Below are 27,513 nucleotides of genomic sequence, written 5' to 3' on the forward strand. Positions count from 1 at the left end.
TAAATAAACTTTAATTAACTTCCTAACCAGCCTACAATCTGGAAATTTATTCTATTCCGCGAGTGCATGCCTTTTTTTGTGTTAAAAAATGTATTTAGCTTCTAATTTTTTGGCGCCGGCTTGTCATGTTTGTGTTGTTGCCGTGTGTACGCATTACATTGCATTACAGCTCTCGTCTTGTGGCTTTTGTTCTATTATCACTCTCTGAACTTCAATAACTGTTCTTTCTCTCTAGCTCTCGTAACTTTCTGTTCAGTATCTCTCTCATTAGCTGCTGCTGCAACTGTTCTCCTCTCCTCGTATTAGCGTTTGTCTGGCACACTGGTTTGATAGCCATTTGTTTTGAAATATTTTTTGATTTTAATTTTGTTCAAATTTTGTATTATGGAGTTTTCTGTGGTATGTGCCAAAAAATCCTGTCGGAAAGAGACCACCCATGATCAGCCGAGTATCCCCTGCTGGCTCTGCGATAGCGTAGTGCACGCAAAATACGCTGGGTTTACGGGCGATGCCCTCGTGGGCGATGCCATATCAAAACGTAATGGCTTGCACTACAGTTGTGAGGCATGCCGTACGGTCATATTTATGAGGCAGACGCGGAAGGGCTTTAAGGAGCTGAACGTTGGCTTTAAAAATCAGTACGATCGGCTTCTAGTCTTTGGCAGTCTGCAACTGCTGAATGAGTCTCCGAGGCGTAAAAGGGTCGCTCCGCGGGATCTGCACGTGCCAGCCGTCACTCAGCCGTTCGCGGCCGAAAAACTGACTCCGACCACTCCAAGTGTGCAGCAGTTGATCTCGTTTGCCACTCCAAAGGCAACGACAGCTGCTGGCGATGCAGATCCGGTAGCCGAATTCATCGCTTCAGAGAACGTGCAGCCAAGTACGTCTGTAGCGTCCGTGTCCGTGGTGTCCGCAAGTTCGCTAGTTGTCCCGTCTATCCCGATCCCAACAGTAAATAGACGTTCCGGACCTCCGGATATTGCCACCACAGGTACTAGGCCTGTGGTGACTAAACCACTGGTGGGAGTCCCACCAAAACGACAAGTTTTTGTTTCACGTCTGGCCCCAGACCTTACATCTAATGATGTAATTGCTTTTATTCAAAGCAAAATAAAAGCCGCGGGTTTAAAGGTGGAGAAATTTAATTTCTCTTATGCCAGGGAGATAGCCTCGAGATAGCCTAACTCAATTTGAAACCATTTGCTCTGCCAAATTTTGGATGGAGCATTTGGTGGTGAAGGCGTTTAAGGATAAGAAGAAGAATAGGCCCCCCCATAACTCTTACAAATCATTTCATTGTGCCACCCTCAACTTCCTCATCTTCTCGTCCTGCTTCCACCTCTCCAAAAAACTAACTTCTCTTCTTAAGTTATCAGAATAGTAGAGGCTTACGTAGTAGGCTCAGCATTTTTTTCCGGGATAGTGTTGCATTTGCTGCTCACGTTATTGTGTTTACTGAAACCTGGTTAAGGCCGGACATTCTTAGTTCCGAAGTTTTGGCAGATCGGTACACAACTTTAAGAAAGAACCGTTCGTCTCGTCGTGCAGGAGGGATTCTGATTGCAGTGGACTCTAACTTCACGTCCAGGTTCAACTAGAATGGAATTCCTGTGTGTAAAACTGATTCTTCCCGCTTTCACTACTTTTCATTACTTGCTCGTATATTCCACCTTCTTCGGATATCTCTATTTATGAGCAGCATTTTTCCGCTTTATCTGCTGTTTCTTTCTCGCTATCAGATAAAGATCGTATGATAGTTCTTGGTGACTTCAACTTGCCAACTAGTGTCCATGTCACGACATGACTTTGTTGACGACTTGCTTGACCTGTCCGTGTCTCAAGTCAACCATGTGAAAAATTCCTTGGGTCGATTGCTTGATCTGTGCTTTGTACCGGATACGACCTTAGTGTTGTTAGCCCAAGCCCTTCCGCTCACTATACCTGAAGACGCCTACCATCCTACTTTCGAAGTGTCGCTAGATATAGGACCAATTGTATTGGATCGGTCGAGTAGGCCACCTGAACGTGTCCGTTGCTTTCGTAAAGCCGACTTTACGAAGCTTAATAAACTCATTAGGGATTTTGATTGGTCCGCTTTGTACTTGTGCACTGATGTCATAAAAGGCACAAACATTTTTTACAATGCTCTTGTCACATTTTTTGATTCCTGTGTCCCGCTTTCTTGTCCGATTAGATCCCCTTGGTTCACCAAAGAGCTATCCAGTCTAAAAAACATAATAACATAAGAAGTTGGTTCTCCTACTTCTCGCTATGTAATAGCTCGGTCAAACTTTTCAGTTATAAATGCACAATGCTATAAGAACTACCTATCTCGATGCAGGATACGTCTCAGGACGCATAGAACGTCCGCACACCCTTACCCGCTATCAGGCAATGGCCGATCTTTCTGCACAATTTTTCCAAACCACCTATTCTGAGGAAAGCTACTCTGGTCATCCGTACCCATACGGTTTACGGAGGTCGAACGGCATTTTTAGTCCCTTGTTAAATGAATGTTCTTCATGATCGTTGACTAGTTAAGCCGGTGTTTTCACCGGGTCCAGACGAGGCTCCAGGTTGTGTACCCAGGTACAGCCGAGGCTTTGTGTGGACCCTTGCTTAAACTATTCACCCTGTCCATCGATTCTTCTTGCTTCCCCCCGATCTGGAAGAAATCGTTTATAATTCCTCTCCATAAAAAAGGTAGCAAGTATGACGCAAAAAATTATAGAGGTATGGTAAATTCTATTTTCGCTATTCCTCCAACTCAGCATGGATTTATAAGGCGGCGATCAACCACCACGAGCTTTTTGGAGCTTACCTCTTTCATCATTTAAGGCTTTCAAGGTAACTTTCAGAGAGATGTTATTTACACCGACTTTAGTAAAGCATTCGACTCTGTAAACCATTCCCTTTAGCGCATAAACTTGACCTTTTAGGGTTTGCGCCCAACCTCCTGAGATGGATTTCTAGCTATCTTTGTTCCAGGTCTCAAAGAGTCCTCTTCAAAAACTCCCTCTCTTCACCAGTAAAGGTTTCTTCGGGAGTAACACAGGGCAGCCATCTAGGCCCCTTACTCTTCACACTCTTTATTAATGACTTGCGTTCGGTATTAACATACTCTCGAGTATGGTGTTGTGCTAACTTGTTACATCTTAATGCCTCGAAATGCAAAGTTATGAAATTTCATCTTTATAGCCCCTTCTTGGCTCCGTATACCTTATGTGGTTGTTCTCTTGAGATTAACCTGGTAGATGATCTTGGTGTTATATTAGACGGCAAGCTTTAGTTTTCGGACACACATTTCTTCCATGGTAAATAAGGCCATGGGCGTGCTTGGGTTTATAAAGAGATGGTCAAAGGAATTTGACGACCCCTATATAACAAAGACTCTCTATACCTCGCTTGTTCGTCCGATTTTAGAATACGGCTCCTGTATATGGTGCCCTCAGTACAAAGTACACCAGGACCGTATAGAATCAGTACAGAAAAACTGTTAACTCTTTGCTCCGCGGGCCCTAACTGGGATGCGGGTGTGAGACTCCCATCTTACTATAGTAGACTGCTATTAGTAAACCTCCCATACTTAGTTAACCGTAGAAAAATGCTTGCTGTGATTTTTGTGCACAACTTGATCAGGGGTGACATAGACAGCCCCGATCTGTTGAGCCGCATAAACTTTACGACTTAAACTTAGACTTACTAGAAATTTTATATCGTTGTTCCTTCCACTTTGTAGATCGAATTATTCCTTGCATGAGCCGTTTACGGTCTTATTCTCGGATTATAATTCCCTCTACCATATTATATCCACCACTAATTCTCTTCCTCTTATTAAATTAATAATCCTTATACACCTGTCTAGTAAATGTAGTGGTATTTTTATTTTGTATTTTGAATGCATGCCTAGATCTCTTAGTTATTTTAGTACTAATTTTCCTCTAATATTAGTCTAATAGCTATCTTTCAGTAATTGCATCGCCTCTTGCACGATGCAGTCATTGCATTTCAACGTCCAAGAAAAATTATATGCAAATATAAGCCGGTAAATTTTTTCAATGTCCAAGTAGTCCGTCTATTTTTAATACTCCGTCTTTTAAAATATGGGTATACAAATCTATCCCAATTATTAAATCTACCCTACTTGGTTTGTTTAAGTTAGGGTCTGCCAACACATAATCTTGCCACTTAGTTTTGTCAATATTGAAAGATTTAATGGTAAAGCTTTCATCAGTTTCGGAAGAATAATTGCTTCAATATTTATGGGACCTTTATTATAATCACGAGTTTTTACCGATAAAGTAACTTTGTACTTTGAAGTGGAAGAGTCTGTAGATTCGCTCTTTTTCGTACTAAGTATAATATTTGCGCAGCTTCCTCTGTAATTATGGTACATTGCGACCCACCATCAATTAGAGCTCTAAGGTTTTGATAGCCACCATTCCCTGCCCTTACTTTTTTAAGTGCTTTGAGTAAAAATGCTTGTTCTTTTGTTAAGCAAGTGTTAATATTTTCCCTCTTTTCGTAGGAAATATGTAGCATCGTATGATGAGGTTTCTTACGAATCCCACATAAAATTTCAAATAAGCATTTCTTATACATATAATGCCTACAGCAGTTTGTGCAAAGGCGCTGTTTTTTAATAAACTGGCCTCTATATATCGGACTAATTCCCTTAAACTTATAGCAGTGAATTATGGTATGTCCTGCCATTTTACATAGCGGACAATTTTCTTTTATTTTGCCATATTGCACCACTTTTTTCAACAGCTTCCACTCTTTATCCTGCGACGTGTAAAGAGAAGTGTACCGGTGTTCTAAAAATTCCATTACATCTTGCAATGCTTGGATCTTTTTTTTTGTCTTTTTTATATGACTTTCATATAATTGTAAGCCATCTTTGTTGAACTTTTTCAACACTATGTGCGCGAAAATCACATCAAGTTCTTCTGTTAATTGTGACTTTAATTTGATTAAATGTATTGACTCATTTATAGAATCAGAAAACCATTTAATATTTTTCGCTGAATCGTGATCCAGCATTGTTAAGTCTACTTGTGGGTATGTGGGTACTTCTACTTTCGGAAGATCAGGCAATTCGATATCTTCTTTTTTTATCGTTGCCCCATTACTATCCACGCTGCTTTCCTCAGCTATGGTTTGCATCCTAACATAACTTAATCTTGCTTAACATGCTTTGAATATCAAATTCCAACTCGCCGATTTGGTCGTCAAAGCTGTCGTTTGTTTCATAGCTATTATCCCTACTATCCTTCCCATCCCAACACGATACCTACCCACATTACAACCCCCACACCCACCTCACACCGGGCCGGACACCCGAATCCGGAGTGGGTGGTATGGCAACTTCCGAAGCTGACACCTTGGAGAGGCAGCTAAGCGCCGAAAAGAGTAGTGAAGGGCACATACTCCGTCGGCAACACGCCAGCAGCGAAACCAGCCCATCAGCCCACTGGCTGAAGAAGGTGGAATGGGCCTCGGCTGTGCTCCCGGTGTTCACCTTAGAGCAGAAAAAGGTGGCTCCCCAATCTAAGAGGCAGCGCTCGCAGGAGACGCCTGAACCGGTGGCAATGCGCTCCAGAGTGCTGACCGAAGCCTCCTTTGCGCAGATTGCCAGTCTAGCACTAGGACCAACTCCAGTGAGGAATCCCTACACATTCTACTCGACACGCATTTCCCTGGATGCACAACCACCGCACCGACACACCCCTCAGGGGAGGGATCAGTAAAAATTATGGACCACATCCTTACAAAACAGAACATATGTAAGCTGGGCAGGAAACAGCTTCAACCCGTTTAAATCGCCAGGCCCGGACTATTAACTGGCTAAAATGTATCTTCAGGAAGATACTGGCGGTATGTGCAATAAAACAAGCTCGGCTTAAGGCTAGGATAGTTTTCATCCCTACAGCAGATAAAGCCTCGCACACAACCCCGAAAGACTTTAGACCAATCAGTTTATCGTCTTTCCTACTCAAAACCTTTGAGAGACGTATCAGGTTACAACTACGGACAACCATAAGTCACACTTATAGCCTTTCTCGATATTGAGGGAGCCTTCAACAATGTTGTTCTGGGAGCCATCACGGAAGCCCTGACTGACCTGAGGGTGGACTGCCACTTAGTGATGCTCATTGATCAATTGCTCATATGCAGGACAGTGACATCATTGATGGGATCGTCCGCCCAGAGAAGGTATGTCAACAGAGACACTCCACAAGGTGGGGTCCTGTCGCCTCTTCTGTGGGGGCTGTAAAGTAGTGGCATACGCGGACGACGTGAATTATCTTCGCGGGAAAATACCCACAAACACTTAATAACCGCAAAGCTTGCTCGATTGTCCGGATGGACAGAATCGCGCGGATTGGGATTAAATCCCACGAAAACGGAACTTGTGTTCCAGAGCCTTGACCTTGCAGGGAAAGAGCAGGCAGAAATGGCAGCAATACGTCTTAGAGACTCTGAGCAACTGACTCTGACTCTGACTCTGCTAAGGTACCTTAGCACATATGTAGGTCAACATTGTCCCAACAAGAACGTACTATCAAGTTCCAGGGGAGTACACAAATAATCCCTTTAACACTATCATCCCTCATAGAGACGAATGGCTCGAGGACTCCCAGGCCCAGATGGGGCCATAAGCATTTCACGGATGGCTTGAAGCTGGACGGCAGGGCCGGAGGAGGAATCTACTCTGAGCAGCTAAACATAAGGCACTCCTTAAAGATTCCGGATCACTGTAGCGTCTTCCAATCGGAAGTTACAGCTATCAGGGAGGCTACGAACTAGCTAAACCAGGTCAAATCACTCAATGCGATTTCGTCGAACTCGGCCAACGTGGCAAACAGCCGCATATCTCTTCACGAGATGGCTCAGCAATTTGGTGTCAGCCTTATATATGTATAGCGGTAGAGTTGGCCTGATCTGGTACTACAACCCAGCTTTTACAAGATAAGGAAGATATTTGTAGCCTATGGCCACCAATCTTATAAAGGGGCAATACAAGCGGCCACAATGTCGCATAACTCGGTTAACATGGGCGACCATAGATAAGAAGCGCACCTCTGAGCTCTGCAAGCTAGGCAGGAAGAGGCGCAGCGTAGTCATACGTTCCTTCACGGGACACTGGCTAATAGCAAAGACTATACAATACCAAGATGTTGCATGAGCGACCAAAAAGCTGTTCTATGGCGGGTCCTAACATTAGAACCCAAAAGGCACGAGGGAGCGCGCGGGGTTTCAATTCCCTTTTCGCCTGTACTTCGTCTCTACCGCGACCCCGCTGCCCATCGGTTTCGTCGGTTCAGCAATTCTGGACTCTCGAGCCTCAGCACCGTCGAAGCGGTGGTCGCGGATCGCCGATGTCTTTGGAGCGGCACAGTGGGACCTATGGCCGTCTCAGCTTGCTAAATTAGTTAGTGAATATGAGTTCAATAAATATTTGCACACTGAAAAAATGTTAAACTTTGAGTGCTTATATCTTCTAAACTAAAACTATCTTGAAAATTCGATTGGAAAATTCTCTATTAGATGCGTACATTAAATTTATCTAAAGCACTCTTACAATTTTTTGACTATTTCGGCTGAGTCCCCACTGTGCCGCGCCAAAGACATCAGCGACCACGCTTTTGTATTCTTTCTCTCGAGACACACCGACTCCACGCTGACCGAGGCATTGACGAAGCCGAGTAGCATTTCGGAGGCGAAGGTAGCGTAAAAGGGAATTGAAGTAATAGCACCGCGCCCGTACCATGAAGCGTCAAACGAAAATTGAAAAAGAATTTGTTCCTCATGCAACATCTTGGTATTGTATAGTCTTTGCTAATAGGCACCCACGCTAACAGGCTGGGGGCCCCACATAATGATTTTTGCCGCAGCTGCAGAGACGAGGAAGTGGAGGAGACAGTGGAACACCTATTCTGATCCTGCCCAGCTCTCAGCAGAAGAAGGCTACAGCACTTGGGCTCAGCCTATCTACACGACATTTCGGAGGTGTCCAAACTGTATCCCACGAAGATAGCGAACTTTGTGAGAACATCTGGATGGGATAATTGCTGACAGGAAGTCTCGAAACGCAGGGCGGTATCACAACGGGCCGAAACCGGCCTAAGTGTGACGGGCTCTGAGCGAGCCCGGCAGCCGCCTCAACCTAACCTAACCTAACCTAAGGATAATTGTGCACCCAAAATAACCAAAACATCTGAAAACACTGTGCTAAATAAAATACACAATATACACATGACGAACAGTAGATTCGTGATTCTTAGTGACCCAAAAGTAGATGATGACAACGCTCAAAAACCTAAGGCTAAGCAATTTAAGCCTCCACCTATTTATGAGGTAAATTGTACTGAATTGGTTACAAAATTAACTAATAAAATTTTGCGAAAAAATTCTATGTCACAGAATAGAATTTAATGACGAACATAGCTAGCAATGAGTGGCCAAATACCTCGGCCATGAAAAAAAGAGTTACTATACCTACCAACTTAAAAGTAGCAAGTGGTTATCAAAGAAATCGAATCAACAGTTCCAGTCAAGGAGATAATAGCTGGACTTAAAGCTAAGGGCTTTGAAGTCAAAATGGCTATGAACATAATAAATATAAGGAAAAGTACACAACCAGTCTTCGAGGTAGAAATGACTCCTGATATACTATCACTAGCTATACTCTACTAGCCCATAGGTAAAAATTAAGTTCACCCAATCTACAAGCTCCAATATCTACTGCACCGTGGAATCACCTTTGAGAAACCACAGAAACGAAATGGACCCGTCGAATCCACGAATTGTCATTAATACAGTAATACGGACAAACTTATTGCACCCAACGGGCGGTTTAAGTTGTCTGCGGGGATGTACATCTCACTGAGACTAGCCCCGTAAATAACTAAAAAATTTATCATCTGTGGGGGAAACTGCCAACTATAGGGGTTACCCTATCTATAAAGAACTAAAAAATCGCCCAACCCAACACAAAACCGCATTTCAAAGCCTAGTCGTCCACCAAATCTTGCCGTATACCATAGACTACGACCCCAGCATCTTATTTTGCTAAAGCGTGAAGTTCAACTTCAACAGATCACTACGAGAATACAGTATCAGGCATCGCAACAGTGGCCAGAAATTAATGGCCAACGTATCGTTGGCCTCTCCTCCTGGAGCTCGTAATCAAACAGAAATCTGGCCAAATTGTTTCTCTAAAGATTTCGTTTCACAGCACAAATGCGAGCTCTTGCAGTTCCTTGATCAACATGACATTGACTTACCTATTAAACAAAAATTATTTTCATCTTAATGGCTACAACTTCTGTGGGACAAATCATCCCGATGGTAAGGCTCATGGAGATACTGGAATTCTCATCAAGCGTTGCATCAGGCATTATCTGTTACCATTACTTGCTAAAACTTATATACAGGCAACATCAATTCATATGAAAACTCAAAGCGGTTACTTAAACCTAGCCGCAGTGTACTGCCCACCGCGCTTCTCCGTTTCCGAAGCAGAATTTGTAAAATTATTAGGTGACCGCTTTATAGCAGCTGGTGACTATAATGCCAAGCACACCAATTGGAGATCTCAACACAGCAACCCGAAAGGAAAACAAACTATATAATTCTATAATCACACCACGAAACAAGCTTGACATTATTTCACCGGACAGGCCTACAAATTGGCCCACGGACCTAAAAAAGCAACCCGACTTGATTGATTTTGCTGTTACAAGAAGAGGGCCGCAGGCTCAGGTTCCTGTTAAGCACTTAACAGATCTATCAGCGGATCACTCGCCAATCCTACTTCACCTTATCGACATCGACAGTTCTTAAAACGCCCACACTTTCTAACTTCTAGCAAAACAGATTGGGAAATACATAATTGATTGCTGCCATATACACGACATAGAAAGCTCAGTTGAATCATTAGTGGCTGTAATGTCACTGGCTGCAAAACACTCCACTCCAATACTAACACGTAATAAAATTCACAACAGCAGTCGAGTTCTCAGGCATATTGAAGAGCTGCTGTGAGATAAGATAAGCCTTCTGCGAGAATGGCGACTTCATCTCCCCTAAAATGATCTTTGCAACTTTGTTGCATACTTGATAAACTGGTGACAACTGGTCCACGCCGTTTTAGGATCTTGCTCACCACAGAATAATAGAGCTCACACTGCTGTGAAAACGACCCAATTGTAATTCTTCTTTACTCCTTCACTTCCTTGAGCCCTCATAAATATAGATTTAAATTTTTGTTCCTTTGAAAATGCTATACAGCGACAACCTCAACTCCACGCCATATGAATATTCCAAAAGTACGGCAGTATTTGTCCGTTGGCTGAAGTTTTTTTTATTAATTCTTCGAAATTAAGTCTTCGAAAAAAACATGTTTTGTTATTTTTGGACTAGCTAAAAGTACAATTTTAGATTTTTAAATCGAGTTTTAGTCGTGTTTTTTAGATGCGGTTCGCAGATGAGATCGCAAGGAGGTCTCGGAAGTAGCAATTTTGGTTCGGTTTTTTATGTTATTGCTATAATTAAACCCATTCTTTATGAAATCACTCAAAAAACACCTAGTTTTACCAATTTTATCACTTATTTTCATTATTGATGGACCTACTTCCTTGAGGCTTTTATTTTCGATTTTCGTCCTTTGAAAATGACTTACCACAACCCAAATTTCTTTCTCGTAACACTCTAATTGATTTTTGAGAATTTTTTCGATGTCCGGTCGCGACCGGTGGTCCGTGGTCCGTAGCCACTGCAAATTGATTTGTTCCTTTTGGCCAAACAAATTATTATGCGTTTTTAGTTTTCTCGAATCTTCAATATTGTGTATACCACAGATTTCGTCCTTTGTGGGGGCGAACAGGGGGGATCGAAATTTTGAAATATACGTTTTATAGAGAGATCTAACTGGATTGTGGATACCAAATTTGGTTACTCTAGCCTTAATAGTCTCTGAGATCTGTGGATGCCACAGATTTTCGTCCTTTATGTGGGCGGCAGGGGGTAGGACGAAGTTTTGAAATATATGTAATTGTGCAGGTTCGATATCATAGGTATGTGGATACAAAATTTGGTTGCTCTAGCTCTTATAGTCTCTTAGATCTATGCGCTAATTTTTTGCGCTAGGCAAAGCCGGTTATGATACGTGTGTCAAAGAGGGACAGGGCGAGAAAACTAGAAATTGTCTTCATTCTGGCTATAATAATTATACGATCTGGTTCAGATTGCACTCTAGAAGATATAGCCATCCTCTACGATTCTGCGTTTTCTGTTTTCTCATATCTTTTAAATTGTGGATGTCACAGATTTTCGCCCTTTGTGTGGGCGGAAGTGGGCGGGGCGATGTTTTGAAATACACTTGTAACAGTGGCATATCACAGAAGTCCGGCCATAAAATTTCGTTGCTCTATCTCTTATAGTCTTTGAGCACTAGGCGCTTATAGGCACGGACAGATGGTCAGACAGACAGGGCTCAATCGACTAGCCTATTGATGCTGATCAAGAAGATATATACTTTATAGGGTCGGAAACGATTCCTTCTGGACGTTACACACATATATTTTCACCACAAATCAAATTTTCTCATATACTCATTTTGAGTATCGGGTATAATATAATATTTTTCAATGTGAATATCGTATTCAAGTGTCGCATTTTTTAAAAACGGAAATTTGAATTATTTCAATTCAATTGTTTTCCTTAATCTACTTTGATAAATAGTGCTATTATTTTTTTTTAAATTATTCTAAATTGAATATAGATTTGAGGAAAATTTAAATTCACCGTTTTCTTTGGTTTGTGCCGGATATTTAGTGCCTGAAGTGTACATTTTAGTGTATCGTATTCAAGTGTCGGGCAGTGTATTTTAGATTCAGATTTTCGTACTTGTTAGTTTCCAAGAGAAAAGGTTCCATAAATAAAATACCGTAAAAAAAAGAAATACAAAATTTAGCTCAACTCATTGAATTCAAGGGCAATGTTCAAACATTAACACATTAGTATACACGTTCACTTATGTAAACCCCGATTTCTAAACCCACTAACACTCATTAAAAGCAAGATACATGTTTCAACGCGTTTTTTTTTTTATTTTTGTTAGAGTCAATGTACAACCCCCCCGCTGATCTACAGTGAGCACTGTTTATTGTTTTAGAAACAATTTTTTTATGATTTTTCCACTAAGTCGCTTATAAATGCATTTTTCTGCAATGATAAATGACAATGTCATCGACTATGCCCTAAGACCTCTCTATGTTAATGTCAATAGTTCAGCGTATGGTGGGTATTTAGATTGGTTATCGAGGGCACGAGCTCTTAATAGGTTCTCATGGAAAGTTCTTTTATTTACGCACAATACATTTTTTTGAATGGGTCCTGATGCATGCGAAAGATGTTTTATGAAATGTTTCTTTCGGAAACTTGTAATTTGGAAGTATATTACGAGATTTTCCCGTAGTTGAAACGACCACCAGTTCAAGAGCGGTCTAAAATAACTGTGCCTAGCTAGACCTAAAAAACTAGTCGCCCGCGAATTCCGCCCCCACCTTAATGGAAGTGAGAATTTTATGTATAGGGAATACATTCTTATTGGAAGAAAAAAAACGTTTAAAACGTACTTCTTGGAAGTACTTAGTCAAGTCCGACTGCGAATATGCACGGGTGGACGCATATGTATGTATGTTTAAATACGTCAAGCGGCACTCTGCTTATCCATCTCCATCCATTTCATGACCACACTATTTGACCTGACAATTAAACCTGAACTGGGAACTCCCAGAGCCATATTTAAATCCACATATGCGTGGTTTATCCTAAAACTAAGGCAAGATACATTTTTCGGTAGCGAAGCAACTCAGCATGTATTTATAACGCGGCGATTAACCACCACGAACTTCTTAGAGTTTACCTCTTTCACTATCAAAGGCTTTCAAGGTAACTTACAGACGGATGTTATTTACACCGACTTCAGTAAAGCATTCGACTCTGTAAACCATTCCCTTTTAGCACATAAACTTGACCTTTTAGGGTTTCCGCCCAACCTCCTGAGATGGATTTCTAGCTATCTTTGTTCCAGGTCTCAAAGAGTCCTCTTCAAAAACTCCCCCTCTTTACCAGTAAAGGTTTCTTCGGGAGTACCACAGGGCAGCCATCTAGGCCCCTTACTCTTCACACTTTTTATAAATGACTTGCCTTTGGTATTAACATACTCTCAAATACTTATGTATGCGGATGATGTTAACTCTGTGTCCAGTATAAGGACATTTCATTTCATTCTCGCTTGCAATCCGATCTCAATAACTTTCAGTCATGGTGTTGTGCTAACTTGTTACATCTTAATGCCTGGAAATGCAAAGTTATGAAATTTCATCTTTATAGCCCCTTCTTGGCTCCGCATACCTTGTGTGGTTGTTCTCTTGAGATTACCCTGGTAGATGATCTTGGTGTTTTATTAGACGGCAAGCTTTAGTTTTCGGACACACATTTCTTCCATGGTAAATAAGGACATGGGCGTGCTTGGGTTTATAAAGAGATGGTCAAAGGAATTTGACGACCCCTATATAACAGGCGTCTGCTGGTGTCACACGGGCCACTTTATAGTGCAGTTATTGCATCGCCAATTGAAAGATGAAGTCATTGCATGTCAACGTCCAAGAAATTTTCCTCGCATATTAGTCTAACAGCTATCTCTCATGTATGTTCGCGTTCGGTTGCGGAGGGCTGCTTTTAACCTGGGATCCGCGTGTAACAGCCTTCTACTGGTGTCACACGGTCCACTTGATGGTGCAGTAATTGCATCGCCACTTGAAAGATGCAGTCATTGCATATCAATGTCCAAGAATATATTTAAAGAACATTTTTCTGTTGGTCAAGTAAAAGTTGCAAAAATAACCCAAAAAGTAGATTGTTTGGAGAATATGGTTTACTTTGAAACAGTCGATGAACCAGCATAGTTTGATATTGAATATTGATCAAAATGAATACTGATAATAAAAGAGACCAAAAACAGAAGCATACTTACATAATTAACTTTTGATTCCTCCTGAAAGAGCCTTTAAAGGCTCATATCTCCTTGAACTTAACATTTTTGAAGTTCTTTATCAGAAGCGTATGCTCAAATTATCCAAATTACCACTGTGCATTGTAGCTATGGAATTGGAGCATGTTTTATTTCGCTGCAACCTGAGTGATACTATTCCTTCAAGAATTCCCACGCTTATTCATTTACAAAAAAATTGTACATCGTATTGATTTTGTTATAATTTCATTCTTTGTTCATATTTTGAGTATATCTTGGCTACTTGCCATGTTTTTTATGAATATTCACTTATATTTTGACCTATTATTTTGTGCCAGCTGTTTAATATTAATGTTATATTTATGTATTACCTTACATATATGGTTATATTTAATATACGGCTTATATGTATATAGAAAGAATGTTTATAACTTTTTGTATTAAATCCACTGCATAATTTAGCACGTGCACATATTTCAAGATCTATAAAAATAAAAATTTTATATTTAGACTGTGCTGGAAACATTTTTATAATTACAGTTTATATAATAAGTTTATATATAATATAATAAGTAACACTAATATGTACTTAGAACTGAGAGCTGTATTGCAACGGCAGTTGCCACGGTAGTGCTAGTTTCGCTCTGATTCACTCGAGGTTTAGCTGATCATCTCGCGATATTTCAGCTTATGCTTGGTCAACATATCCGTGACTGTGACGAGCTTCTTGATTGAGAGTATATTCGATAGCTCCTGAAGTTCTGGCAAATACGATACACAGATGTGATGCAATGTAGCTAGCTCTCGTCCTGCAAGTGTGATTATATAAATCGATAGTATATTTAATTATAATGAATACTGGTGTTTTTTAGAGATTTATAAGGGGATTTCAATAAAGTTTACCGGTGTCTTGTGCATTATGATTTATACTTTGTTCGACAAACATTCCCAACGGTGTATTCGATTCAGAACACAAAGAAAGCTGATCCAAGAATACTATCATACGCTCCTTATTTTTTAGTATAAACGGATTTACAACCTCCATGTATTGTTCCTTAAAAAATAGATAGATTGAATAACAAATTTTAATAGTAATTAATCATTTTGATAATAAATTCATTTATATCTTGTAATATGACTTTTGGCTAGCTATCTGTGACACATTAAATTTAAAATTAGTCGATGAAACATTGCACATACATACGTAGTCGTTTTCGACTTCGTTTCAACTTTTTTTAAATAGATTTAAAGCTCAGACTGAAACAAATTTGTTTTCTGTCTAACGGATTTTGAAAATAAGTGTTTTCTTAAGGTTTATTTTTAAATATATTTAAAGCTCTGACTGAAACAAACATACTTAACACGACATAAATCCGTTAACGATTTTAAAATGTTTATAAAACCGAGTATTTGCACAAGGTTTATTTTTTAGAGATGATCAAAACTTGAGAATGCTACAGAATATATTAAGAAATTTTGCATTCCTAAAAATCGAACAAATGCAGCTTTTTGGGTCAAGCTGAATAAAACACCAAAAGCTGTTGAATAAACTTTGACAACGCATTGGGTGTTCTGTATTTTTCTTTCGAATTTGATCTCGCCTAATCTCTTTGATTATGAAAATCGGTTCGACATTCCATTCAACGATAAGCTCAACAACAAGAATTATAGCGTTATAATACATTCTGAGTTGTGCTCAGTAATGTGCGGTCAAAAAGTGAAAAATTAAAACGACGATGATGCGCATTAGGCACAGTTTGAATTACAAGACGAGAACGCTCTTGCAAGTACTATGCTATGTATTAAATCATTGCAGATAACCTAGGTGAAACTCTGCAAAGGGAGTAGGGAAAGTTCTGGCGGAACTTGTTGCTTGTTAAAGCAGTTCTTAATGCTCAATGCTATAAGAACTAACCATCTCGATACAGTTATACAACTTCGTAAACAGTAAGCGAAGAACGTCAGCACCCATCGTCGCTCTCATTTCTTAATACGTCGGCAAATAATGATCAGGCAATCGATGTTCTTTTTGCCTAATTTTTCCAAACCACCTATTCTGAGGAAAGCTACTCTGGTCATCCGTACCCATACGGTTTACCGAGGTCGAACGGCATTTTTAGTCCCTTGTTAAATGAATGTTCCCTACTTTATGATCTTCGACTAGTTAAGCCGGTGTTTTCACCGGGTCCAGACGGGGTTCCAGGCTGTGTACTCAGATACTGCGCCGAGGCTCTGTGTGGACCCTTGCTTAAACTATTCACCCTGTCCATCGATTCTTCGGGCTTCACCCCGATCTGGAAGGAATCGTCTATAATTCCTCGCCTTAAAAAAGGTAGCAAGTCTGACGCAAAAAATTATAGAGGTATATCAAAGTTAACCGCTATTTCCAAAATGTTTGAGAGGGTTTTAGTATAAGGACATTTCATTTCATTCTCGCTTGCAATCCGATCTCAATAACTTTCAGTCATGGTGCTGTGCAAACTTCTTACACCATAATGCCTCGAAATGCAAAGTAGTGACATTTCATCGTTCTAGCCCCTTTTTGGCTACCTATACCCTATGTGGCGGTTCTCTTGAGAGAATTACCCTGGTGAATGATCTTGGTGTCTTATTAGACGCAAAGTTTAAGTTTTCCGAACACATTTCTACCATGGAAAATAAGGCCATGGGCGTGCTTGGGTTTATAAAGAGGTGGTCAAAAGAATTTGACGACCCCTATATAACAAAGACTCTCTTTACTACGCTACTTCGTCCGATTTTAGAATACGGCTCCTGTGTATGGTGCCCTCAGTACAAAGTACATCAGGATCGTATAGAATCAGTACAGAAAAACTTTTCACTCTTTGCTCTGCGGGGCCTTAACTGGGATTCGGGTGTGAGACTCCCCTCTTACTCTAGTAGACTGCAATTACTAAGCCCCCCATCCTTAGTTAACCGTAGAAAAATGCTAGGTGTGATATTTATGCACAACTTGATCAGGGGTGACATAGACAGCCCTGATCTGTTGAGCCGCATAAACTTCACGATTCCTATTAGACTGACTAGATCGAATTATTCCTTGCATGAACCGTTTAGGGTCTTATGCTTGGATTATAATTCCCTCTACCATATTATTTCCCCCACTAATTCTCTTCCTCTTATTAAATTACTAATCCTTACACACCTTTCTAGTAATTAGTAATTGTAGTGGTATTTGTATTTTGTTTGCATGCTTAGTTTCTTAGTAAGTTTAGTGCTAATTTTCCTCGAATGTTAGTCGAATAGCTATCTTTCTTGCATGTTCGCGTTCGGTTCGGCTACGCACCGTGCGTCATGCGGCAGCGCCCCCCCTCTGTCGGTTGGGCGGGAGGAGGGCTGCGTTTTGCCTGGGATCCGCGCGTAACAGCCTTCTGCTGGTTTCACACGGGCCACATGACTGTGGAATAACTGCATCGCCTCTTGAAAGATGCAGTCATTGCATGTCAACGTCAAAAAAAAAAAAAAAAAAAAAAACAGCTGCAATTTTTGTGTTGGAATAGTAAAAAATCATCCTTGTTGTTGGCTAGCGAAATTTGTAACTAAAGAAATTACACCAGCACGATACAGTTCGTTAGCAAAATGTTCAATATTTCTATATTTCGCTAGCGAATTGACAGGCACGTCTTTTCGATCCCACTCTGTTATTATACCCTGGATGCTTACACTGTTTCTGACTCGTACGGATGCCAATATCCGCCTCCCGCTACGCGTCTGCATTCTTAATCTGTTGCTCATTCCTACGAATGCCCGTTCTTCCTTAGTAATTTTCGAAAGCTATCTTCTCTGATCCGATCCTTCTCTGTTACTGTACCCTGAATGCATCGTCTGTTTTTTATTCGTAGCACCGAATGAACTCATTTGGAGACATTGATTGTATGATATATTATTGTATTGTAATGCGTTTCTGCCGTAAACTTTAGTGGGCCACAAGGCTCACAAACGAAGTCCACTTGATTAATGCGATCAAAAGGTTGCGTATTTAATTCAGCAATCGATATATAATTGACCGATACAAATCATATCTTGATGCCTTTCTTCTATTACGTCTTGAAGTCTACGTTGCGCTCGATGTCTTCTGCTTTTGATTTTGAGAAGCACGAAAGCAGCGCAATTATCGTTCGATTTCTCGTTCTTTTTGAGTGAATTGATTCGCAATTTTCCGATGTCTAACCGATTATATTAGATCGTCTTGATAGCAAAAATTTCAATAAAATACAAAAATTAATCAATTTTCGAACGATAAACACAACAAACACATCTGGTTAAACTATTTTATTTTTTGGTTTAGTTTGCAAAAGTTTGACGGCGCTGGAAGGTCTACTTTTGAAAATATCGCGGTCGCATTTCCGATTTTATATATAACCATATATATAGAGAGACGGCGCTAACATTAAACGACACAACAAAGAGTGTGTGCGAGAGAGACAGAAAATCTGTCACAACGTGTCGTCGGGCGCTGCGTAGCCACTGATTTTGATTTGCTTCTTGTAGTTGTAATAATGATTCGATCTGACCCAGATTGTGCGTTTTTAACTTTCTCGAATCTTTAAAATTGGATATATTTTCGTCCTTTTTGTGGGCTGAAGAGGGCGTGGCGAAATTTTGAAATACACTTGTAACAGTGACATATCACAGAAGTCTGTCCATACTCTAGCTCTTATAGTCTCTGAGTACTAGGCGCTCATAGGGACGGACAGACATGGCTCAATCGACTCGGCTATTTATAATGAAACGCTTCCTTCTGGACGTTTCACACATACATTAGATCTAAAGTCGGGGGAACTGAGCCAGGACCATGGCTAGAGGTAGCGCCCAGGCATAAAACGCTAGGGGGTTAGGATAGGTTAGGTTAAGGCGGTAGCCGAGAAGGGGAGATAAAGAAACCCCCGCCCCCCAAGCTCACTTGGACCTATAAGAGGTCCATTTTGTTGCCGCATGGGCATTTGCCCCTTCTCGTTGCCTAAAACCGTGAGAGCAGACTACTGCAGGTTAAGGGCAGTCCCCTCCGGAGGCTTGGATGAATTTGGACAAGGTCCCTGGTTTGGTTTCGGACAGGTCCGAAATGTCCGTGAGGAAAGCGGCTCCGAGAATACGAAGACGACGATTTCCAAGGGCCGGGCAGTGGCAGAACAAGTGGGGGACCGATTCCTCCTCTTCCTCGTCACGACAACTTCTGCAGAAGTCGTTATGAGGGATTGACAGTCTAGAGGCATGAGTGCCGATCTGCCAAAGCACTGTGCTCTGCTGAGTCTATACAGCGCTGCTGAGCGTTTCTTGGATCGATATGGCCGTATCAATCTTGAATCTCCTATTGGCATTTTGCTCAAACAATGCGTGCGTGAGGAGCCTGCACGTAGCCAAAGGCATCGCTATTTGCTCACTCTCCGATAGGAGAGGAATCGTAGCACCTTGCCTGGCTAGCTCGTCAGCGGCGTCGTTCCCCTCGATGTCCCTGTGGCCGGGGACCCATATAAGGAAGAGATCTAACTGCTCTCCGATCTCGTGCAGAGCCCTGCGGCAGTCATTTACAGTCGCTGAATTCGACGATATTGAGCCTAGAGTTTTAATAGCTGCGTGGCTGTTCGAGAAGACGCACAGTAAGTGAGTGTCTAGAAGTAGTTTGGAGACGATAGAAATGGCCTCCTTGATGGCTTCAACCTCCGCTTGGAACACACTACAGTAATCCGGGAGCCTGAAGTTATGACTGATGTTCAGCTCGCTGCAGTAGACTCCGCCTCCCACGCGGCCGTCTAACTTTGAGCCATCAGCGTAGAAGTGAACCCCATTGGCAGGTCCTGGTTCGCCCATCTCCCAGTTCTCCCTAGGTGGGATTGATACCTGGAAGGGCGTCAAGAGGTGATCACTAGAGATCACTAGCCCAACCTCGGATGCTTCCCACAGTTTGGCTTCTCTCATTCTAAGGGCAGAAAATGTTGCCACCTTCTACCTTCTTACCCATGAGATCTACAGGGAGGAGGTTCAGCACGGTATCCAGGGCTTCCCCTGGAGTAGTGCGTAGCCCGCCAGTTATGCAATGCCATGCGTTGAACTCTACTGAGTTTGTTAAGACAATTTCTTTTGTCTAGGGCTGGTCACCATACTATCACTCCACAGAGCATAATTGGTCGTATTTCCCTCCCACAGAGCTTCCAGTTGGGGCACCTAGACACCCAATAAGAGTGCTGCAGCTCAACCTTCATAAGAGCAAAATAGCGTCGGTGGAGCAAGGGCCCGCTGACATAGCTTTAGTCCAGGGGGCGTGGATTGCGTCAGGCAACTCCGTGGCCTGGCAACCTTCTCTACTCAACATCGGTAAGCAGGGACAGAACCGCCGTACTCGTACGGAAGAGAATCCATGCTCATCTTATGTCTCATTACAGCACGGACGACCTGACGGAAGTGATGCTGGAGAGCGAGGAAAAGTGCCTTATGGCAGCTTCCTGCTACATGGCACACGACAGGCCCGCAACACCGAAAGAATTTAGGAGTCTGATGACAGAAGCAGCCTGCAAAAATTTCCAACTCCTCATTGGCGCAGACGCCAACGCCCATCACAGTGTGTGGGGCAGCAACGACATCAATGATGGAAGTGAGTCACTCCCATACACTAACTTAGACGTAGCAAACGTGGGGAAGTAACACACCTTCGTAGGTCCCACCTCGTCAAACGTGCTATACCTAACTCTCGTCACGGGATAGAGTACTTTGGTATCTGGCTAGAGAGTCCTCGAAAGACCATCCTTCGCAGACCATAAGTACATTAAGTTCAAGTGCGAATTTGAACACTCTTCGAAGATAACAGTCTATAGAAACCTTCGGAATACAAACTGGATCAAGTTTCAAAAGACAGTTACGTCGAAGCTCGCGAATCTGGGCTCAGTGAAATCTGCGGAGGATATAGATAAGTCCATAGAGACCCTATCCAAGGGGTTACTGGATGCCACTAGGCTCCGGAAGCTGCTCTCAAAGCAGCCCACAATACAGAGTCAATTAAAGCTACTTGACGGACAGTGAATAGATGGCAGTAAAGAAGCTATAAGAGCACTAATGGAGGCGGATTTACCTGGATACACTGAGGTCACCGACGCCACCGAGATCTGTTAACCACTAAGAGAATCCACTGGGCTGTAGACTACTTCGCGGGATTAAAATCGCCAGAACTGGACGGGATATCCCCAGCCATGATGCAGATGACCAAAGAGGTTATCGCCCGACAGCTCTAAGCACTATACTCAGCATGTCTAAGTACCCTATCCAATGGAGACAGTTGTCTTCCTTCCAAAGGCAGGAAAGTGCAGCCACGTGAGTCCCAAGGATTACTGACCAAAAACTTTACCTCCTTTCTACTAAAAACACTGGAGAAGCTGTTGGATTTACACATCAGAAATGATGCCTACACCAAAGAGAAATCGGTGGAGTCAACACTACACTCGTTATTGTTGTGCCAACACTTAAATCTGGCAATGTATAACTCGTACGTGTAAGTGACCGATTAATGTATCAATAAATGTGAGGAGGGAATATACATATTATGTACATACAAACATATATGTGCATGTAAATTATTTAGAGCCAGTCTCCGTTTTTCACTTTCACAAAATTTTTACTTTTGAAATCATATAAAGTGGGGCTCCCGTTTTCACATTCCGTAATATTTATTCGTTTTCAAAACCAAAACATTTTCATTGACGAAATGAAAAGTAAACGGCTTTTTATACAACGAAACGAACCTTAATTGCAATTGCAAAATTATTATATGGTGGTCTTTGGCAACTGCCCACGGGTAGCAGTGGCGAGATATCGCGTTATGGAAGCCAATTGCGTAGAGGGAGATAACTTCCTGGTAACACCCAATTGGAGTTGAACTTTCTCCAAAATGATTTTGAAAGTTTGTTTGTCGATCCGAAATGACTTCACAAATCTGAAATCTTGACTAGCAATTTAATTTTCAATTTTGTTAAATTCATGTTAAATACACGTCGGGTCACCAAATTGTATAATGATTTTAGACCCCAATTGTCCGAATAATTATTCCGATTATATAAAAACAAGGCGCGCAAATAAAATTACGATAATTTGGTGAATGCGTAATATCCAAAATACAAGTAAAGCTTGCTTGCCCTTCCCATCCGATTGCTAATCGCTAAGTATCGATAAGATTAAAAATATCTCAAAAAGAGTTTTGAAAGTGGCGAGGTGCGGCACTACTATTTCAATGAACACAGCTGTACATACATATTTTGTAAGGGCTGTAAGGGTTTTCGGTAGGACATACACAAAATCGCCCGATCTTCGGTCTCTATTAGGCGATCACTAGAGAGAAGGCAAACTGTGGAAGAAGGAAAAACAGAGATATAGAGATACAGCAGCAGCCAAAAAAAACGAGCGAAAACGTTGTGATCCCCAACAAGGGCCGTGGCTCTAAGCGTCGGAATTGGTATCGAAGCCAATGACTGCCGCATTCTCTCGCTGCTCGTAAAAGGGATGATTTGACTTGTTGGTTAAAGCGGGGAGCAATTTTGCTTGCACTTATCATGAGAGATGGAGAAAACATAAAGAGAAACAGAAGAAACAGTACAGCTATTTATATTCCATTGTTAATTCTTGCACTTCGTTTGTCCCTTTATCACCTATTTTATCTATTTCCATTTTTCCGCTACTGTTTTTTATTACGCTCATCTATCTCTCTCTCTGCTCAGACCAACACCAGCCGTTATATCTGGTTCCCTCCGCCAGAGAGCGCACACTGCATGAGGAAGAGTGTGAGTGCGAGTGAGGGTAGGGAGAGTAAGCGCGTGGAAGGGGCCTATCTTCAAAATTGTGGATGGCAGACTTTCGCTTTTTGTGGGGGTGGTCGGGGGCGGGGAAAAATTTTTAAACAAACTTGATTCTGCGTGATATCACAGGAGTCTAATAGTTTTTGAGAACTAGGCGTCAAACAAGACGGACGGACGGACAGACACAGACATCGGCTGGGGTATAGATGCTGATTAAGAATATATATACTTTATGACGTCAGAAACGCTTTTTTCTGTCTGTTACACACTTCCACATCCCCCACAAAACTAATACACTACTGGCAAAAAAATAAGTACATCGGTATGGTGCTAGTTTGTTATGGAATGGAATAGCTCGAATTTTTGTAAATGTATGGATGCCAATTGTTTATATTTGGAAAGGTTACAGTCTTGCCAAATATTTAAATCAAAAATTAACGTGGGGAACCATCTTAATAAAATTCTATGCATACATTTTTGCTGAATGGTCATTTTTGGTCTGGCCAAAATAATAAGTATACTGGTGTTATTTAAACATTTTAAAGGATTAGATAAGGATTTGGTCAAAGAATTGTTGGTTTTAATTGAGTTCTTTCATATTTAAGTACATGAGAGTAAAAAAAAATTCTTTAGATAGGCCGTACTCCTGAAGAAAATAAGTTTTCCATAAGTGTTCAAAAAGAAAGGAAAATTCTTAATTTTTTGTTCAGAATGCTTTAATAGTGCATAAAGTGCTTATTGAAAATCGAGGATGGAAGAAGAAATCTTTACAAACAACGGACACCCGCATCATCAGTCTTGCAAAAAAGGATCAGTTTATGTCTTCCAAGGCCATATACGCTTAAATTGGCAAAGAAAAATCAGGTCTGATGGTTTGTTGGAGACTTTAATATACAGACCTAACAGGACGTATAGTCCGAAATGTTTCCTTACTCCGAGTACAAATTTTTAAGATGAGGCAAAATGTCGTTGAAAATCATTTGGCATGGTCTGGGTCTTAAAAGAGGAGGCCGATGTATATGTATCAAGGGCTATTTTTCTTGGCATGGCGTTGAGCCGGTACACCGCATAGCTGATCATGTGATCCAATTCGGGTATAAAAACGTATTGACAGACATTATACAACCTTATGCTGAGGAAAACATGCCCTTGAGATGGGTCTTTCTACCGGAAAATTACCCAAAGCACACCTCAAAGGTGGTGAAGGCGTGGTTTACGGGAAAAAATGTAAACGTTATGGCTTGGCTAAGTCAGTCTCCTTATTTAAACTCATTTGAAAACTTTTGGGCTGACTTGAAACGTCGAATTGGTAAAAATAGTTATCGAAAAGAAAAAGAATTTTGGAGAATTTGTGCAAAAAACGTGGTATGAGATTCCAGTGGAGACTTGCCGCAAACTTATTGCTAGTATGCCAAGAAGAATGGCCAAAGTCATCCAAAATAAGTGTTGCTATTTAGAATACTAGTAAAAGATTATAAATTATAAGAAAAAAGTGGACAAATTTTGATCCGCTTTTAGTTTTTCGCTGTGGAGAATTGCTGTACCTATCATTTTGGCCAGCCCTTGTTTATGTTTTTAAGGTTTAATCGGTCATAAAATATATATTTGAAATTAAAAAAGCTTATGATAAACATGTTTATAGTCTATTGTAGGTTAGCAAACTTAAATTATATTTGATTTTTTAGTTATGTTTATTAGAAAAGTTTTATAGGACGTGAAAGAAAGCTCATAAGCGTGTACTTATTATTTTGGCCAGTAGTGTATATCCCTAAGCTCTTGGAGTACTGGGTATGAAAACGAAGTAGAAAACGCCACGAAACAAGAAGAGTAGGGCCTATTTATCACAATTTTTCGACAATTGAAGGTAAATAATATTATTTTAAATAATCAAGAGAAAAAGAGTGGAATCTAATATAATATGTATAAAATAACAATGCATTCATACACATATGTATGTACACGTAAATGTAACAATATAATATAATATTAATATATAATATAAAATTCTTAATAAGCGCATTAAATTAATATTTAGTGGTGAATTCAGTCTATATATATGGTTAAATGCAGTCGAAGGTCCCCCCACCCCTTGACTGTTATGGGTGAAGCGTACTGAAGGCAGGGTACTGATTCGCAATGCAATGTTGCAATCTTTTGAACATACCTTACCACCAAATTCAATCAGATTAGCTAGATTTTGCAGACACTTTGCGACCATTATGAGAGAACGAGTTGCTGCGGTTTGCGGTGTTTCACTAACGAGACCAAACTGCCGCGGATTCAGCAATGCGGGGCACAGTAGGCGAAGAAAAATAAAACCAGAGACGACGCGCGTGCGCACCAATCGCTCCGACGGCCACTTAGCCATTACAGACTTCTGCAGACAGTTGCAAATATAGCGCACATTGCGAGGACAAGCGTCTGGCGATGTAAATATCGATTGTGTAACAAGATCAAGGATTTGCAAGAGAAATTCAGCATTCGTACAAGCGTCATCATTGACGTCCATCTTTGTCGGATTGAGCTCTGCGGACTGCTTACTTTCCAGAATTTTCTGTACCGTTTCACTTACTGCGGATTGCAGAAACCCGCTACATTCTGTTCTCATATATAGGTCCATCAACGTGGTGGCCAGAGATGCACCACGAAAAAGCGTTGTCGTCTCGTTCTCTCGTGCAACCTCCGCCTGACATAACGTACGGATCAACTCCGTTTCACGCTTCTCGTGCCGAAACACTCGCAGCAGCGATGTGGCCAACGGGACTCGATCGTTGTGACAGAGTTCGGCTAGAGCCTTCACTGCATATAACTCTGGCTCAATAAGCAATTGCTGTAGTGGACTGTACTCCTCGCAAGGCATTATAAGATCATCAAGATATCGCATGCGGAGCCGTAACGAGCCCCACTCACCCATTGGCGTCATGCCAGTGAGCTGATACCAGCCTTCTGTCTCTTGGCCATTCTTGAGGGCAGACAGATCGATAGTCATCTCCGCCACTTCCGAATCCTTGCCGCGTTTGCCGCGTGACACCAACGTTATTGTTAGGGAAACTACATCTGGAGGCACGTCACTGAAAATGTATTGTTAGTGGGGGATGATAATTCTAATTTGATTTTTCATAATTCATTCATATATCTATTTGATCCAGGGACCGAAATCATTATAAGTTATATTTTCAAAACAACACAATCAACTTTTTGTTTAAAAAAGATTTTCTTTAGTGATAATCATTATTTTTTAGCATAGCTCGCAAATAATTGTTGACCGTTTCTCGTTGTCAGCAAATAAGCTTTTACTCAAACTTTGAGAAAAGGCAGCAACAGTTTGCATCGGCTCTTTAATGAGCTCATTCGAGGTCGGCGAGCAATAATTTTTTTTTGTTCTGTTTCACTCTGATTGATCCCCGATCGGTTAATTGAGTGAAATATAGCATAAAGTTTTTGCGTTTGTTAAAGACAATATGATCTTAAGAATGGTATATAAAAGCAACAAAAAAATAATTGCAAATAAATTTGTCTTGTTCTTAACAAAAACAAAAATAGAATTTTTTTCTAAATAAGCCAAATTAAGCCAAGTCCACTCAAAGCGCTCAACAAAAAAACGAAGTCTCTTGCTCGGAGCAAGAGCGACTGCGTAAAGAAAAAAACGGTCAACTGTTATTTGAAAGCTAGTTATATTTTAAATACTTATCCATAAAATGATTTTTTGGGTTAAAAAAATAAAAATCTTTCATGATTTACGGTCCCTGATTTGGTCAATTCATTTTTCAGACTCACTCTAGCACGAATTCCTCTTCCCAAACTGGTTCGGGAGCGATCTTGACACGAGTTTTGCCAACTTTCACCTGATTAAGTGAGATACTACAATATGGATGTGGCACTAGTTTGAATGGAAGGCGATGTGCCTCCAGGACGTGAAGATTGAGACAACGTAGCTCGCGGAGACGTGACACCTTCTTTTGAGCACGACTTAGCTGTGAGTCGCATTGCGCCTTGAGAGCATTTATCCATTCCACATAGCTCTCCTGACTGGGAGCGCATAGATACGTTACCGTGGCTAGACAGGGTAGAGCTCTCTCTACAATTTGAAAACAATAGGGGCGCTCCCAGAGTGAATCATGACATTGATAAAGGTATGCGCACGACAGGTCAATGAGGCCTTTGGGTTTTGTTTTTTTGGGATTGTCATAAAAACACAGCTGAGTCTCACAGCCATCGTTGATCAAAGCAAAGTATAATTGTTTCCATTTGGTCGACTTGTCAGATTTCTTGTTTAAATGACCATGATGTTTGATACCCTTAATTTTTTTGAGGCCTATTTGGTCACGACACTCGCGTAATGTCGCATAGATTTTCTCCGCAGCTTTTTCCACGACATATTGCTTATTAAACTCTGTCTGTGCACCATTTACAACAGGATGATTGAGCGAGTGGCCCTCTACAATTTGCTCCTTGCGATAGCGATTAATAACCGCGTCAAGGCATTCAAATGTACGCCCGCCCATTAAATACCGCACTCCTTTTTTCTCAATACGAAACCGCTGGATCTGGTTGTTGATGTGGAAAAAAAGTGAGTAGTCCCCTGGCGAATTGTCGCTGGGTCGAACCAAAAAACTTCCGGGACCAGCTAAATAGTCAAATACAAAAGGTTTTAGAATAAATACATTATCAACA

At 41.2% G+C, this 27,513-nt stretch overlaps 1 protein-coding gene across 2 annotated transcripts in view; it reads right to left on the reverse strand.

Annotated features, from left to right (window-relative positions):
* Positions 1 to 14,273: 14,273 nt before the first annotated feature.
* The window catches only part of LOC6603322 (ras GTPase-activating protein 1), a 107,922-nt gene continuing 94,682 nt past the window's right edge, over positions 14,274 to 27,513 (reverse strand). For both annotated transcript variants that reach the window (XM_026990004.1, XM_026990003.1), the window contains 5 exons: positions 26,617 to 27,466; positions 25,004 to 25,910; positions 14,948 to 15,098; positions 14,634 to 14,853; positions 14,274 to 14,527 (listed from right to left, as the gene is read on the reverse strand). In XM_026990004.1, the coding sequence (XP_026845805.1) occupies positions 14,705 to 14,853; positions 14,948 to 15,098; positions 25,004 to 25,910; positions 26,617 to 27,466 (2,057 nt within the window). In that variant the 3' untranslated portion in view covers positions 14,274 to 14,527; positions 14,634 to 14,704. The remainder of the gene's footprint in view (positions 14,528 to 14,633; positions 14,854 to 14,947; positions 15,099 to 25,003; positions 25,911 to 26,616; positions 27,467 to 27,513) is intronic.

Source organism: Drosophila persimilis, unplaced genomic scaffold (assembly GCF_003286085.1).
Source record: "Drosophila persimilis strain 14011-0111.01,24,50 unplaced genomic scaffold, DperRS2 tig00000477-arrow-pilon, whole genome shotgun sequence".
In the NCBI taxonomy this organism is placed as follows: domain Eukaryota; kingdom Metazoa; phylum Arthropoda; class Insecta; order Diptera; family Drosophilidae; genus Drosophila; species Drosophila persimilis.